General features: G+C 38.8%; 1 protein-coding gene across 2 annotated transcripts in view; it reads right to left on the bottom strand.

Annotated features, from left to right (window-relative positions):
• Positions 1 to 18,028, bottom strand: part of CEP85L (centrosomal protein 85 like) — a 134,847-nt gene that overhangs the window by 63,378 nt on the left and 53,441 nt on the right. For both annotated transcript variants that reach the window (XM_064707953.1, XM_064707952.1), the window contains exon 3: positions 430 to 1,196. In XM_064707953.1, coding sequence (XP_064564023.1) covers positions 430 to 1,196 — 767 coding nt within the window. The remainder of the gene's footprint in view (positions 1 to 429; positions 1,197 to 18,028) is intronic.

Below are 18,028 nucleotides of genomic sequence, written 5' to 3' on the forward strand. Positions count from 1 at the left end.
AATTTTCGTTCACCCTTGCACGACACAAGTCATTCTTATTTTGCTGAATGCATAAATGCAGCCTCTGTAATCCCTTTCTGATAAAAATACCTTCACGTTTCCCCCACTATACAGTTACTCTACAATTGCTAAAAAGGCTACTTGATGAACCTCTTCCTGTGCCCAGCTTCACATGAAGACGTTGGTGCCATGCAGACAGGCGCAATGAATCAGAGTAAACTGTAAGCAGGCAGTAGAAATAAAAGAAAACCCAACAAACAACTAATACTGAGAAACATGCAGCAACAGCCCCAACCAAAGCTTAAAAATACCATCAGCTGGTTTAGGAGGACCTGTTCCTTTTCCTGTTTCATTAAAAACTGCCAGTTACTCCTCAGGTATAACCCAGGATGCCACATGATGGCAGCAAACACCAAGCTCTGTCCTTACCTGCATGGGCTGGTCGCCTGCTGCTCTGAAGTCTTCAAGCGGCTGCATGTGCCATGCAGGCACACCGTAGGGCTCCTCGGCAGGCCTGCAGTCCAGGGGATTTGCCCGCAGCTGCTCCTTGAGCCACATCTGAGTCCGCACGGCCGGCTGTATGGGAGCGCCGCTCACAGCCTGCTGCCCCAGGGTCGCGTATCTCTGCCCGAAAGCCTCGCAGCCGCCTGCCGCAGGTTTGCTTTCAGGTAAGGCACTGTAGGTCAGGTCTAAGGCGTGTCTCCTACTTGGGGAATCCGAAACAAAGTCGTCTTTGCTGCACGTTTCAAATTTGTACTTGCAGTCCAGTAGAGAAGATCGTTTTTTTCCCATTTCTTTGTCCTCAATCTTTAGCAACTCCATGCTGTCATGCAAACAACTTGGCCCATTTGTCCTTAATTGAGGTGGCACAGCTTTGTCTGTACCAGCCCTGTATTCCACCGAATGACTACTTCCATCTTGGCTGAAATTATTTGGTGAGCTGAGTTTAGACAAGGAGGACCATTTTCTTACAGGTCTTGCATCTTTCATGTCAAGAGAATTGTCCAGGGCTCCCTGATTTCTGCCTCCTCCTGACCGTACAAAGCTTGTACTCCATTTTGAGCCATCAGACTTGAAAGCTTCCCTGTGTTTGGAAAGTGAAGAGCTGGCACCAGACAGCATCACATGGGCAGTGGGAATAGAAACCAGTGATCGGCTGGGCTTAAATGATGATGTACCACTTGAAGTTGAATGATCTGTGAAGAGAAATTTATCATGTAAGTAAGTGCAACATAGAGCTCACTAACACTAGTTCAGATAGGACAAAATTTCAAATTCAAGGTGAAAAGCAAAAATAGAAGGAAAGAGATTTCTTGACAAAATAGAGCCTTCTAGATCATTCTAAACCATGAGAATAGAAACTAATTAAAGTGTGAGATTTTCAAGTTTATTTTGCTCAGGTGTCATGATAACAAAAATAAAAGCTCACTAAGCATTGGCAACAGAAGCTTCAGATAGAATTCTCAGCCTGTGAGCCAAAGAAACCATTGCCAGCTTTAAGGTGGCAGGATGGATTTCTCCCCCACTCCACACATACAAAGGAGCTTCTATATCAACACTACAGGTGCTCAGGAGCCCCAAGACCCATTCTCCTTCCATCACCCCTCTTCTCAGTTTTTGAAGGCAGAACAATTCAATAAATGCATTTGGTAAAATGGCAGTGCTGTAGACAAGCCAGTTTAATAATGGCCACTTGGACAGAGTTATCCATTCTGGATCTCACCAATTTCCAAATATGCTTCCTGGGCTGTGTTTGGCTGGGAAAGAGTTAATTTCCTCTACAGTACCTGGTATGGGGCTATGTTTTGGATTTGTTCTGGAGACAGTGTTGGTGATTTAAAGATATTTTAGTGCCTGCTAAGCACTCCTTACACACAATCAAGGCCTTTCCTGCTTCTCACCCACCAATGAAGAGGCTGCTGGTACACAGGGAGCTGGAAGAGCTGACCTCAGCTGAACAAATGGATATTCTGTATTCTATGGAACCATGCTAAGCAATAAAACTTGGGGAAGGCTGGTTTGGGGGGCTGCCACTCAGGGAACAGACAGCTGGTGGTGACCAATTGTTTGCATTTGCAGCATTTCTTGGCCCTTCTTTCTCGTTACTTTTCTTTCAATATTTTTCTTCAGGAAAAGACCCTCAGGGAAAGCAGGGATGGAAATACACAGAAGAAAGAAATGCCTTGCCTCTTGTACAGGTAACTCCTCAGCTTGAGGCTGCTGGCCTTGTAACATCCAAGACAACTAACCTTTGTGCTGACTCTTACCCAGAAGCTGAATCTGACACGGCCCAAAGTCAGTTCAGCAAAGGCAGCTGTCCCAGGCCTTTTCATATCCAAAGAAAATAAGAGTGTATTAGGGTTCAAAAAGAACTGACCTATGTTTTAGGCTATACAGATTTCTAGGAGTAGAAATACTACATGCAAGAGAAAGGTGAAAGAAATCCTGTATATATGTATCTGTAAAACTTAAAATAGTAAAAAATATATAATAGTATTTAATATAGCATTTTCCATCTAAAATACTGACTTAATGTTAGACATACATGGTTTTAAAACGGAAATTAAGACAAATAATAATTAGAAATACATTATCTCCTTCATGCATTAGAGATTTATTAATATGTGGTAAATTTTTTTTCCTTCTTCTAAATTTAATTTTAAAATAATTAATTTTTACTTAAGTTAAACTTCTTCACTTTCAGTAGTAAACTCTTCAAGCAGATTTGAACTTGGAATGCCACTTATATCCAAGTACAGCTAATGGATGTCTCCAATAATTTGTCTCAAAGAGAAACACAGTAATTTTGGCTTCAAGTTGTCCTAATTAGTCTTCCCATTAACGCTCACTGAAACATATGAGAAAATTCACACTTTTTCTTAGAGCATATTGCTCAAGTCTGCCTTGCCTGCAGGCTCAGCTGGAAAGAGAACCAGTTTGCCTTTGGAAACACCTCGCAACACAAATCGCTGGAAATTCATAGATTTCATTGAAAATAAGAGAGAATGCAGAAACCATCATGAAACTTAAGAGATATTATTTCTTCTTTAGTCACAGGAATAAGCTCCATCTGGCCAAATCCTGTCCAAGACAACTTTATCCAAGCAGCAGGTTTTTCCCTTCCATACAGGTGGGGGTATGCACATGCCAGTTCAGACCTGACAGCACTCTCTCCTTGGGATTACCTGGGGTTTATTTCACTGATCTGGCATTTATTTGAAGATTACAAACACTCTGAAACATGACTTGTGTGTCTCCAGAGTCTTTCAAAGCTCAAAACTGCTCTCTTTAATGAAAGCCAAAAGAGACATGGGGATAAAAAAGTAGCTAGATGCTACTGGTTTTCCTTTCAGCAGAAATAAGATTATATGACATCTTTTTCTTTTCAATTATCCTCATAACTTTTTCTGGTGCCCACCACAAAACTCCCTGGAGTCCTTTTCTAACAGGCATGACATTTTAATACCTGATCCAGTACTTCCAAAGCCACATAAATAAGAGAATTGAAAGTACACTATTTTAAAAACGCATTACATGATTTCTACCATATAATAACAACAGATGGAATAAAAAATTAAGAACATTTCATATGGCTTTCTTACCATCTTGTGTTACACTTCTGAAATATCTAATTACTGCTTATCTGGCATAGAAAATTATGTAACAGAACCAATTTTGGTGTTAATAAAAAACTAATCACAAAGAGCACAGCAGGCACTTTCTTCTGAAAGAGGGGTAGAAGAAACTCCTCAATACAAAGTTAATAAACACCTTCTACGCATTTGTATTTTCCTGTGCTATGCTTTTTAAATTACTGGAAGAAAAACCTCTCAAGTCATTTCTCAGGCCAGACACACCACCCTCATGCAGCTACTTAAAATCCTCATCTGTCACCCAAAAGTCAGTCAAAATACACAAGTCAGAAAAGGTTCACTGTAACCCTCAACAACTTCTTAAGCTGCAAAATTATACCAGTGCTATGAGAACTCCCATATAAGATACACCTCTGACGAATTCTTCACTATTTCAGATAAGATATTATCATACAATAGCAGGGTAATCACCTAATGTTACTCAATATTAATCAAAATCAAAATGTATCTGATACATATGTTTATGGGATGCATGTGTATCTAATGCTGCTGAAAAGCAGTGAACCTTCCTTGTGTGAAGGACTTTGAAATTTGATATTTTATCCAGGGTATAATTAGAATGCCTGATCATGGAGAAAAACACCAGTATTAAAAGCAGCTGACCTTCTCTTCCTGTCCTTTCCTCCCACTTACCTCCCCAAAACACTGACATAGTTTACCCCAGTCCAGGAAAATAAATGGATCTTTTCTTACTAACTGAGCAGAAAATAAACAGGGGAAGTCAAGCCTCCATTATACAAATTGAAGGTCTTGAATCTGGCTGTGGTTTAGTGAACAAAAGCTCTGACATTTGTTATAGGACCTCAGTTCCTCTGAACTATTCTCTAGCTCTGCATGGACCGCAGCAACAGGTCACAAACAATTCCAGCATCCATCATAGGACTGAAGGAGCCATGGGTCTTCCATCTACCATGCAAGCATGTGGGTGCTTCTCATAAATCTCCAACAGAGCTGTTTTCAACAACAGAAGTGTCTAACTCTCCTGGGAGTTGGGTGAAAGACAAAGACATTGGGATGATGTGCCGCTACAGTAGTATTGATGCTACATGTGTGTTCCTCCCTGCCTACCTACCCACAAACTGGCAGGCCTCAATGCAACAGAGATAATCAGATGAGCCAAATGAGATATTTCAAAGTGGCCAGGCAGGAGGCCAGTTCTTGTAAAAAGCCCTAAGCAGACTGACTCATCATCCTCTGGAAGCAAAAGCATGCCTTTCCAGGGTGCAGCAGCACTCACAGGAACGGTTTGGCCTTGGTTGCTTTGTTGGGGTTTTTTGGGGGTTTTTTTTGGTACTGTCTAGAATTCTTCATCGTTCTTTTTACAGGCCTTTTTCATATTACTTCACATTTACTATGTCAAAGTATGAGGTGAATGAAGGAAGGAATCTCTGCAAATAACTCTCTTCCAAAGAATAAATAAGAACATGCATCACAGAAAGCTGTGGCAGAAAAGCAGGGAACTGTTCAGACATTTAACAAGTTTTGCATGAGAAAGAACTCTATGAACAAAAAATGTTTAGGAATTCTAAGTTTGAACAGCAAGGAACTAATATAAAAGAATAACTAACAAAAAACTTACTAGAGGAAAAATGTAATACTAACTAAAGTAATTTAAAATAATATTAAATGCTAAAAGACTGCCAGAAAAATGTCTATGCCTTCAAAGCAGAAAAAGTCATGTGGTGTTTAGAAGCAAGTCCAATTAATGTCAATTGGAAAAAAGAAGGAAGTTCACTGCCTTCCACCATCACCATCACCGTACTGTCAGTATCAATCAGAATTCTTTTACATAAGATGTGGGTTGCAAACTCCAAGTCAGTTCTACTTTGTTTCACATTAATTGTATGGGATTTTCTGTAATCTACTATGTTGCACACCAAAGGAATGCAAGTTGTACCTAAAAACTTGCTAGTTTTAAAAGGTGAAGGAATTTAAAAGCTTTGTAATTCACAAATAATTTCAACAGTACAATGCTGAATAATACGTGAACTTAGAAGGTTGCAGTTGAGACAGGATTTTCAAAAACTGAAGCAATTTTGTTCCTTTTAGGACTTTGTTTCAGATGAAATACTGGTAAAGCTACTGTCCCTCAGCAATGTTATTATGGAGAAATGGAAGAAGGAATAAATGGCAGGACAGCCTCACAGGCCTCCTACAATGCACACATATAAAAAATACTACACGGCAATTTTAAAGGATTTTTACTAAGTACAGCAGAAAGCCATGCTGGGAAGAGTAAAAGCTGCACTCACAAATATCAGGATGGCATCCACACTTATGCAAGGAAAGAAATGCAGAGGTAACACTGAGTTCCAGCAAATGGCAAACAGCTGCTTAGACATCCTTACAAACAAAGGGAATGCTATGTACAAATGAATGTACTTGAACAGAAACTTGCTTGACATATCCCATCTAATTTATTAAGACCTGGCACTTGGTGTCCATCTTCCTTATCCTCCTCCTCTACAGCTAATGAATTTGCTTTTCCCCCAGTTGTGACTTCTCATTCTTTTGCATGCCCTTGAGGCAAACACACCTCCTCCCTTGTTTGACAGAGAGGTGATAGGGTAGCAACCATCATTCTCAGAGTAAGTAATGAGGACAACACTCTCAAATTGCAAACAATATGAAAAAAGGGTTAGTGAGAAACAAGTATGTTCTAAAATTTATTAAACCTTAACAAAGAAATTGTCACTGAACAAGAGAAAATTATAGGTCCTCACTGAGCAAATGAAAAATACTGACTCAAGGAAAATAACTTGTACTTCACTATTTTCACATTATTCACATCCTGTTTTCATCTTACCGTGTAAAAGGTTGCCTTTCTTCACTTAGATTCACCTGAAAACACTATTTTCCCTAGCATACAGTACTGACAAGGAATGTGCCTTAAAGGAGCTACTACTTTGTATTGAGCTGTAGTATTTCTGGTACTGAAATACTCTTTCACAAATCCGCTCTTTGATCAAGTCTCATTAGGGCACAGCCAACACTCACCAGCTTTGATTTATTTAAAGAGTGTTGTCCCATGCTTGAGAGGTCATCCCTGTACCTTAACATCAGGTTCCCACCACGTCTTCCGAGATAGCAGACCTGGCAAAAACCTCATTAGCAAAGTTCTAAAGATTCTAGCAGCAAGAACACACAGCTAAGTAACACAGTGGGCCACACCTTCATATGATCTCACCTTAGCACTACAAATCAATCTTTGCATTCCACATCCCATTTCAAGAGCCAAAGCTCTTAATTCCATCACTTAATTTAGATGACAAGAGGCAATCTGAGCATCTTCCCAGGGAGTTGCACAGGGGTGATTAAAACAAAATCAGCACCCAAATGAAGCACACAGATATAACATTTGCTTTTCTCATCCTACATGATCAGTTAAAAAGACACTACACAGGCGACAAGCTCTGTAGAAAGTGTTAGTTTACTCCTATGAGCCACTGCAGTCAGATTTGAGGTCAAAGTTCTCAGTACTAACATTAAAATACATTTGGTAGAATGACCTGTCGTCCAAAACACTCCTCATTAAAAGTTAATACACATTTCCCTGACTTAAACAGCTGGTTTGGATTTTGATTTTTTTCGTGCAAGAAAATACTGAGTAAAATGATCCACATGCTGCTTTAAAATAAACTTCTTTAAGCTAGCTGTTTGGCAGTACCAATTATAAGACTCAAATAATAAAATTTTACATGTGTTTCAGTAAATGAAGCTTAACAAAAACTTCTAACAACAGTTTGTGTTTTGTGAAGGTTGACTTCAGGGAGACTGTACCAAGGCAGTGCAACAGTTTTTGATGGGGAAAACAAATATAAACTCCACAAACAAACAGAAAAAGGCAAGTGCATGTGAGTGGTACAGTAAACCTGAGGTCTTAACACTCACTAGGTATATATATGCAGAGAGTAAAAAGCAAACCCCTAAGCCCCCAACATACCAGATACACAGCAAGTAGATCTGTCCTGCCCAAGGGATCTAGCAGAACTGGTATTTCAGGACACACACAAAAAATAAAAAAGTACTGTCTATTAATATTTCTATGAACTGCCAATTTACCCAGCAATATCTAGGCTAATAATACTCAGCTGGGGAATCCACAACTCCAAAAGAGAAGTGTCTTCAAAAAAATTTAGTAACTTCTACTCTTGAGCCAGATCTGGGTCAACTTAGCTCACTTAAATGAAACCCAGATTCAGAAGATGATATAACAGGGGACTGTAAAGGAAAGTAGCAGTGTATAGAGGTGAGATACTGCCACTCCAAAAGGAAGTGAGGCATTGGTCCTGTGCAACAAGGGCAGCTCTGACGAACAGGCACACATTTCAAAAAGCAGCAGGCAAATTTTGTTTTACAGGAAATACAGTGTTTACAGCAGAGAAAAATAAATTACAGCAAAATCAACAATTGCAAGATTCTATTCTTGTTTTCCCTACCCTACTCAATTATTCCAGATGCAAATGTTGGAGAATTAAAATGAATGTTAGATTCATTAAAAGTGACAAATACAATACCGTGGGATATTTAACTGAAGCAGAAAATCTTTCACAGATTTGATCTGAGCAAATAGTCTAAAGCAAACAGCAGGTAAGCTCAAGAGCAAAATTTCACTTGATATCAGATATCACTGAAAACAAGTTATTTATGACTGCTTTGGTCCAAGCTTGCAATGGCCATCTGCTAAATTAATCTGTAAAGAGAATGGCTAACCCAACTTATATAAAAATCTCTTTAGGCAAGAAAACTGAGCATGTTAAGATAGAAGTATGTCTTAAAAGAATGAACTTGTTTTACCAGAGTACAATAAACCTTTTGATTTATGCATTTTGCCTCTTCAACCAAGGATATCACAAACATACAGCCAAATATAATAGGGATTTCTAGAAATACAAGAGAATAAAGGATTCTCTGAACAACCATTTTCAAAAAGCTAAACTTTCTCAGCAGTAAGTGACACACACACACAAAGAAACATTTCATCGTCAATGTGTTCTCCTGGTGTGCCTCTCTGCACTCAGCTTCAGCTTTGGTGCTATTTTGCTGCCATACATGTATAGCACGTGAGAGAGAGCAGTGCTACAGGATGTTCACAGGCTGCTGTGTGAGCATATGTGAGTTGCCTGCAGCTGGCCACCAAAAAGCAGTAGAAAAATATTATGCATGCAGTGTGGATGCTCTATGCAAAAGAGCACAAACCAAGCGAAATTTGAATCCCCCAGCATCTATCTTCTCCAGCCATCTAAGAGCTATTTTTAAGAAAGTTATATAACTAAGTAGAACAATTTTTAGATTAACAGGTTCTATTTTCACCCCCCCAGATAAGAGGATAAAGCAATATTCCAGAACAGCAGTCACGTAAACAGGCAACTTGATTTCACTGAAACAGAAGCATAAGTGAAAACCTATACTGCCAGGGGGAGTTTCTTTTGTAGTTAGCTGTCTCATTTTTAGAAGTCTAGATCTTAACTTGCATTTGCCCTTTTATGAAGGCCATCTACAGCTTCCAATTCCATTTTCCATCAACAAGCACTTAACAGTGAAGACATAAAGAAATCAAATATCCCCCTAGGACCTTCTTTAAAAGTAATGGCTAAAGGGGAAAAACACTGTGGATGCCACACTATATCTGTTGTCCTTCCTTTCTGTATCTGCAAGATACCCATGCTACAAGTACCATCTACTTCAACAGCCATCAGATACCCCTTCTTGCTGGCATTATTTTTTCATCCCTAGCTAGGAACTACTCAAAAAACCTACAGTACCTTAGCCCATCAGAACAGAAATCCACCCCTGCCCTCCAGAGGGGAATAATTCTAGATATTTTTGTTCTCTGCAAGAGAACACCCAGTACCAGGTACATACCTACCCTTTCCTATACCAAGACAGATGCAAGCTGTGCATTCTCAGTCTCCACAGGCCACTTATTTGTATCATCCCAACTCTCAAACTTGGCTCTGACACCATCTCCTCCAACAACATTCCCAGATTAGCTAGGCTGATACCTGTACGCAGCAAAACCACCTCACCTAAGACGTGAAGGGCAAAGGATGTGCAACTGAAGACAAACTCACCTGAGGAGAGTTTAGAAATGCCCTCTAACACAAGGGACCAGAGCAAAACCTGAGGGCTCCCAGAGAGCACTAACATTCCAGAGAGTTAAAACTCTGTGGCTGACCCACATTTTCTTCATAACTACAGGTAGAAACAGAGCCCTCAATTCAATGTCAAGTAACTTTAGAAGGTTACATCCCACTTTCAAGGAGACTGGAGTTTCTGGCTAGGTTTTTGAGATAATTATCCACTAAGGACAGTTTAACCTCTCTTTCTACTAAGACTTTGTATTGAAATAATTAAAAACTTATTAAATATCAAAACATTTAGAGTCAACTGGTACCTGTTATCCTCACCACAGAACAATGGATTTCTTGGTTCACAGCCCACCAGCTGTTAGCTCTAAACAGGAACAGCACCCTTCAGTTTTATGCCAGGCCACACAAGTAGGGAAGAGAGAAACCTTCATTTTTTTCCCCACAACCCCACACTTCAGCTTCATTTCCTCCACTGATCTCCCTCAGCTGAGCTTTGCACAGTAGTCATCCTCCTAGTTTACATCTGTATTCTCACTTTGGGAGCCCAGCCTGAACCCATTATCATAGAACAGAATCATTTAGGTTGGAAAAGATCTTCAAGATCTTTTTGATTTATGCATTTTGCCTCTTCAACCAAGGATATCACAAACGTCCAACTATTAACCCAGCACTACAAAGTCCCACACTAAAACCATGACCTCAAGCACCATATCTACATGTTATCTTTTGAAAACCTCCAGGGATGGTGACTCAACCACTTCCCTGGGCAGCCAGTTCCAATATCTGACAGCCCTTTAACTGGTAACTCTTCCAAGTATCACAGAGACTTCTGTACAATCAGAGCACATGTACAGTACTTGGATGGAAAAAGGAATCCTTTCACAGGCAGCAGCAGGTGCTGGGAGCAGCCCCAGCAGGGAGGCTGCCATGGGTGCAGCAGTGAGGCAGGAGGACACTGCTTGTGCCTCTCCCGCTTCACTGCAGGGCTGTCCCTGCCTGACTCCCTCCTCCTGCTGCACACCAAGGTCAGCCCAGGTCGCCAAGCACAGCCAGCCTGCCCTGCTGCAGCACTGCTGCTGCTCTGCACCTCTTGGAAGCACTTCATGGGCCACAAGCCATTCACTTAATACACTTTGGGAAGGCCTGTATCAAGCAGGAATCCCTTCCAAGGGCCAGAAACCATCCACAGCAACCCAAAAGTTCAATGGGTGCTTCCAGAGTAACTTAACTCACTGGGGAAGTCTCTCTCCTTGATGCTGATCCCCCAATGGTAAAAGAGATGGTAATATGTTAAGAGTAGCTAATATTCAACTGGAGTAGGTCTCTTGCAGACCCAGCAGTCTACTTAATTACTTACTAAGATTTGAGGAAAACCACAATAAGAAATTTGGCAAATTTAAATAAGAAACTGGAGGAGAAAAAAAAAGGAAAAATGTTACTGAAACCTGTAAAGTAAAAACAGAAAGAAGTAAAATACAATGTTACAGAAGTAGCCTAAGCATTCCATTTCCTAACCTTTATATTCCTAGCTTTGCTACTCTACCCTTCATTTACCATACATTAATCCCACCTTCCCTTAAAGTTTCTTAGACACATCAGGTCTTTGATAACAAATTAACAGCCTACTCCACATGTAGGTCACCATCTGGAACTCAGCTCAGGTCACAGAGGATTAACTTTAAATTGGATCGTAGCACAGCTCTATATCCTACAGAAGAAGCCACATCTCATACTTCAAAAATTAAGTATCATTATCTGTATTTTCCAAATGAAGAACAGGAGATGAACTCTTAAAACAATTAGACTCATGTCACTTACAAACTTTACCTCCTTCCTCCCACTGCCCTTTACACTGATTGGTAGTGGCTCCCCTGGTTACCTTTTTAAATTTCACAGATTCAAGCAAAAGAAAGTAGCAATAAACTTAGGGGAAAGGAGTGTAAGATCCACCTGGAACTCCCAGCATTTTCTTATAGCAAGATTCCCCTTACTAACAGAAACATTTCTTAAAGCAACAGTGACAACAAGAAGATATGGAAGAGTTTCTGCATTCCATCCCACAAAACTGATTACAGTACAATAAACAGATGTGGAAAACCCTTTGCTTTTGTGCACCATTTGGCTTTCACTCCAGCTGTTTTGACTCCAGCTTTTAACATTCTATTTTTCAGGCACACCTCTGGAGCTATGGTACTAAGACTGCTAGTAACAGAGAGTTGCTCCAATTCTAATACAGAATTAAGCTACAGCAGAAAACAAAGGAGAGGGATTCACAGTTCTGTACTGCCCATAAACAACTTTTTCTCCAGGATCCCCAACCTCCACACACCCTGAGAATTCAATTTTAGGTGTTTTTTGGAGGACAGTTTGAGCAAAAGTAAATGCTACAAAGGTGAAATTAGGAGTGTTAATTCTGATGATGTATTTAGAACCAAATCTCACACTCTTTGGAGGATTTCTGTACTTTAAAAACAAGCCTCCACTCCAGAAGGGAACTATTACTTCCTTATACGTCCATTCACAAAGAAGACATGAAGTATCATTTTAAAGGCTGGAGGAAAAACAAACCCAAACTTCATGCATGCATTAATTCTTAAGAGTGTGATTTCACTGCAAGTAGTCTGTCTGTAACATAAAGACAGTTCTATACTATTAAAATGAACCTGTATGTCATATTTTTACAAGTATCCTGAAAACTAAAGGCCATTTGTACCAGTTGACAAGACTGACTGAAAGGTCTGATTTTAATTATAACCAATGGTTAAATAAACTGATAGTGAATCAGGAGAGAAACACATAATGACCAGTAGAGTCTTTTATCACAGCTTTTCCTGCTGAAGAGATTTAGCCTTGTAAATAATTTCTAAAATAAATTTTTAAAAAATTAACAGCAGTTTAGAGCTTCTCCACTCTTTCACTTGCAATCCATTTCTACAGTTTTTTGTTCCCCCATTTCCTATGCCAAAAGAGCTTAGTGCCCTGACATTACAACGACTTGGAAAATTTTAGGATTAGCACACTAATTAAATGAAAGCAATAAATTCAACTAAATCATAAAGGCAAGAAAATATAAGTAATTAATTATGAAAAATGCTTTAACAGAATGTTTCTCATCCTGAAAGAACAGAAGTTCCTTTGCCAAATCACATATATGTCAGGCACCATTTGGTCCATTGAATTCATCCTCCCTGGAATGAAACACACTTGCTACAAATTATATCAGCAGTCCCAGATTAAAAGACTTGATATACTGCAGAAAACAGAACTCTACCCCAACTACAATTTGCATATTTGAGATGATTTCTGTAATCATTTAAGATAAAACATGCTAAAGCATTCAAAACAAAAAGAAGATGCCATACACACACACAAAATAAGAAGTCCTTCCTTGGTGCAGTTTGGGATTTGATCACCTTAATTTTAGAAATCAATCTGGCATCTCAAATCCCTACAGTGAGGTTTACCTTGCACCTGAATGGGGATGCTGGTTCACTGCCAACTCGCCTCCCTGAGTGCCCACGGAATCTCCAGCACCACTGAACACAGCCCATCATGCTTACACACAGCATATCACATGACATAAAAACTGCAGCTATTTAAGTGCTACTACCTGTACTGCTCCCCAGTTTTAGACTTTATTTAAACAGAAGAGTGGTTCACTGTTTACAGACAACTAACAAGCCTGAACACAAACAATCTGAATTACATTTTCCTTCAATAGGTTTAGTGATCATTTCTCTCAGCTCCCCAGGAATACTTGAAGACAGAGTTTTTATGCCCTTCTTGTCTTCTGTGATGTGCACAATTAAAAGTACAGAACAAGAGGTGGGAGAGAAGAAAATGTTTCAATTGCTGCCTTTGATAATGGAAAGAATTTAGTGTTTACAGATTTATTTCCAGTTGTTGGCTCATACACTTGTATATTTATAGTACTTATCACTATGGCATCCAAGCACATTAGCAGGGCTCTGATCCCCACAAAGAAAACAAAACAAAACAAAACTGTTTCTTCTCTGCTCTCCAGCTGTTAAGAAACACCTCAGTTAAGGTGGGGAAGCACGGCATGTTCCAGAAATTAGAGAATCCTTTTCAAAAGGTAGACTCCATTTCAGACCTTATTTTTTCATCAGAACAAGCAGGGATCAAAGCCTATCATAAAAGTTGGTGTGGTAGACCTGAGACCTGATCTCTGGCTCTCAAAGTCAGTTCCATAACCACTAGCTAAGAAAGTGTGAATTGCGTACTTACAGAAACCATTTAAATAAAAAAAAAAATTAAATCTGTCTAATTATGTTAATAAGTGAAGTCATCTTCCACCCCAGAGAAATGCAAGACTAATTTTGCGCAATGCGGTATCCACAGTGCTCATCAGTTACCCAATAGCACCAGTAAATCCCCAACACAGCAAACTGTAATGGCATTCAGCCCACAGCCCAGCTACCAGGATGAAATCTGAAACTCTGCAAAGGGTAGCAATTTTAGAAGCTACACACAGATCTTCACATCCCTGCTCAAGTGGTGTAAGGTTATTGATGCACTTCAGCTTCAGAAGAGAGGTCAACACAAACGATTTTTGATAATCAAAACTAGCAGACTTCACCTTGCACAGAGTATTTTTATAATCACATACTGCTTAATTCCCTTTTGCATCTTGGGCTAACACTTATAGGCAAATTAGACACAATTGCAATATTGAAATAATGAAGCAGCAGAAATAACTGTATCAACAACTATTATAAACACTGAATAGAAAAATGGCTTCTTAACAGAACCTCCAAATATCTTTATTTACCCTGTCTTTTTGTAGTGCACTCTATTTTAACATTTCCATTTATACCTTTAGTAATTATAAGCCAAAAATATTAATGATGTTGGAAAAACAAGCATGGTAATGGTTATCTATATATATATATGCAAACAGAAACTCCCATATAAAGCATATTAATAAACCTGTTTATATAAGCACATGTAATGAAATAAACTGATTTAACCAGCCTTTCAAATCAGTAAGCTTCAGAAGATACCAGGAAAAAAAAAAAAAAAAGGAAAAGAATTCATGCTTCTTCAAGTCTGGTATCATACTTCTGAAACACAGAACTCCACCAAGCATATCCTGTTCCAAGTCCCACACTTCTCAACAGCTGGAATAACACCCACCCATGTAAGCATCAGTCTAATTAATGTTCTTTAACTTTTACAGTAAATTAGGGGTATACTACTCTTATGGGAGTACTCCATACTCCCAGAACCACATAAACATGAACATTTGGCCATAAGTCACATGTTTTATTAATTCTTCTAGACTATGCTACCTGCCAGAACTAACTAAAGTAAATAGTCATATATAGTCATAATATTCCCACCTACTCTTGAATTCCCATTTCATTCCAAAACTTCAAAAGTATATAATTAGGAGACTGATTTTTTTACATTCCTCACCTTCTTCCAAAATAATCCATTACAATTTCCATTAAGGATTAAATAAATGTTAATTTCCATTGAAAAATAAAATTCTACTCATGGGTAAACACAAAACCTTCAATTTTTGTTGTTCACTCATCATGTCTACATATAGACCACTTCTTCGTATTCCACAACAGTCTGATTACATCACTTATTGTCATTCTTAACATGCAGAAAAACAACACAACTATCCCAGATCTTATTTCACAAAGGAAAATAAGAAAAATCACAGGAACAGAGGAAAAAGTACTACTAGAACAAAAGAATAAAAGCTGAATACTACCAGCATAAGATTCAATGGAATCTGATGTTCCTTCTTTTATTTACATAATATACTGTTCTTTTTAAGTGAAGACCCAAGTGTTACAAGAATGGAGCCATTTGGAACAGCAGAAATCACAGATTTTAAAACAGGAATTTGGCCAGAACAACCTTTTGGTACTTTACCTTTTTTTGTTTGTTTCTTAAGGGATTTTTTTTTTTTTTGGAGGGGGGGACTGACACTGAAAAATAGAAAACCAACAAACTGGAGCAGTTGTGTACATAAAACTAACCCATATGGCCCTCCTGTACATAAGTCCTCTGTCATAACATCCTCAGTGTCAGCTAGTAAGATCATCTGAATTCCTGATCAAGGTGACAAAGATTTCATGTAAAGGCCTGAATGTGGAAAGCATATCTATCCTGTGGGCTGCTTGAAGTCAGATTTGTTTTCCCCTTCTTCTTCCTGAACTCCACTAGGGGAGAGGAGATGGGGAATAACGAGATCTGAAAAGGAATACCAAACTGGGGGACACTGACATGAACTGAGGAGAGAGAAAGTAACCCAAGATCCCCTTCAGACATGTCCCAGGGAGAGCACACTTCAGTTTTACAGAAGCCATGACTCACTGCACTCAGAACCTTTCAGAAGCTGTATCAGACAACAGATATCCAAGCAACCACCACAAGAAATTGCATTTGTTTTCACAGAATCAGAGAATGTCTTGAGCAGAAGGGGCATCAGAGATGATCTTGTTCCAACCTGTCTGAAGTGTGTTTTCTTCATGTGAGATTCTTTTTTTATCATGAGCATTTTTCCTCCTAGTCTAAATAGGGCATAATAGTAAAAAACAAGAATTCTGCGCATCTCATATGAATTTTCATTAGCCTAAATTTTTTTTCAACTAAACTTCTTTTGTCTACAAAGATTTCTGTAACACATGAGAACACAACCCCATTATGGATGCCCTAGTGAATCCAATTCCCTTTCTATCCCTCTGAACATATTTTTAGTTCAGTTTTCTAGCTGAGCTAATTAGAATTTAAACCTTGCCATCATTCTCAACAGCAAAGTATGACTGCATGCAGAGGGCTGATGCAATGAGAACGAAAGAAGTACTTCTAACCATATCACCTCTCTAAAAAAAAGCTTACAGCAGAAACACTTCTCGCCCAGTTAAAAAGTGTCTGCTTCTTTAGAATTTTTATGTGAGATAGAACAATAAACTATAATCCTGTCCTGAATCTCTAGGTACTCCTACAGATTAAAACTTACAAACAGGAAAACTGAAAACCTCCTGCCACTTATACAATTAATGCCATTGTTTAAGTCAACCAAGAAAGTTCTATTTTTGAAAATACAGAATATTTTTAGCATTTGACAGGGAAAGACTAATCCCTTATGGAAAAGGATGTGCCACTAAGAGTTTATGATAGTTATACAACTTAAGAAAAATGCACATAATACAGTCTTCTGATTCACAGACCAACATCAAGACTAGAATCATCCTGTATGCTTAAAAATAGCAGCCCAAACACAGGGACACATTCAATGCAAGATGTATCACAAATATATACATGTATTTAAACTCTGGTTTATAGTCTTTAGGCTTGCTAAAAACAACAGGAGATAACATGAACTGGTACACAGTTTTGACCATAAAAAAAAAAAGAAAACAATAACAACCCACTCTCACACCTTCCCCCACTCCTCAAAAATACACAAATATCAGATAGTTAAATTAGTTAAATTTATTTGACTATTCCTGGTAGTAGCAGACAAAAATAAGAGTCAACAACAGAAAAACTATGGCTTGGTAGCTTCTGGCTGGACATCTAGGAAAAATTCTTCACAAGGACATCTTATGGCACTGGTACAAGGTTATTCAAAGATTTTGAGGTACCTGAGAAGGTTCTCAAGAATCAGAAAGACAAAGTCAGGGCTGACCCAGTCTATTCTGGTGATGATCCTGCTCTGAGCATAAGGCTTGAAACAGAAGTCTCCTGCAGTCTTCTCCAAACCACATTTCTACAATTCAATAGCATGAAAGTATGCTAATACTTTCTCAAGGAGGCTAAAATCTTTATTAATTTTGCATTAAAAATATCTGAATTAAACCATTTCCTTCCTATTTTCGCCTGAGATAGGCAGTGGCATTTAATTTATCAAATAGTTGCAAGGAGCCAACCTACAACCAGGTAGAATATGACACTGGCATTCAAGACCAGGTGTGTCATTTATGTAAGACTGCCATGTCATACTTGTATTATTACCTGGCAAGATGAAAGCAAAGTTCTTCTACTTCCATCCCTTTTTCAGGGCCATACTATCAAAGACATTATGTTGTGATCTCAAAAAGGGAATGCCATTTCTTCTGGGACACTAAGCTCATAGGAAAAGAAACCAAACAGGAATCTCTGCAATCCATTCAATTTGTTAGCAACAACCTTATAAACTTTCTACTCAATGCAGTAAGAGTTTAAAAAAAATCCAGTCATATTGAGGAACAAGGCTTAAATTGCAATGTAGTATCAATTAACATGGAGGGAGATGCTAAT

Source organism: Zonotrichia leucophrys, chromosome 3 (assembly GCF_028769735.1).
Source record: "Zonotrichia leucophrys gambelii isolate GWCS_2022_RI chromosome 3, RI_Zleu_2.0, whole genome shotgun sequence".
Lineage (NCBI taxonomy): Eukaryota > Metazoa > Chordata > Aves > Passeriformes > Passerellidae > Zonotrichia > Zonotrichia leucophrys.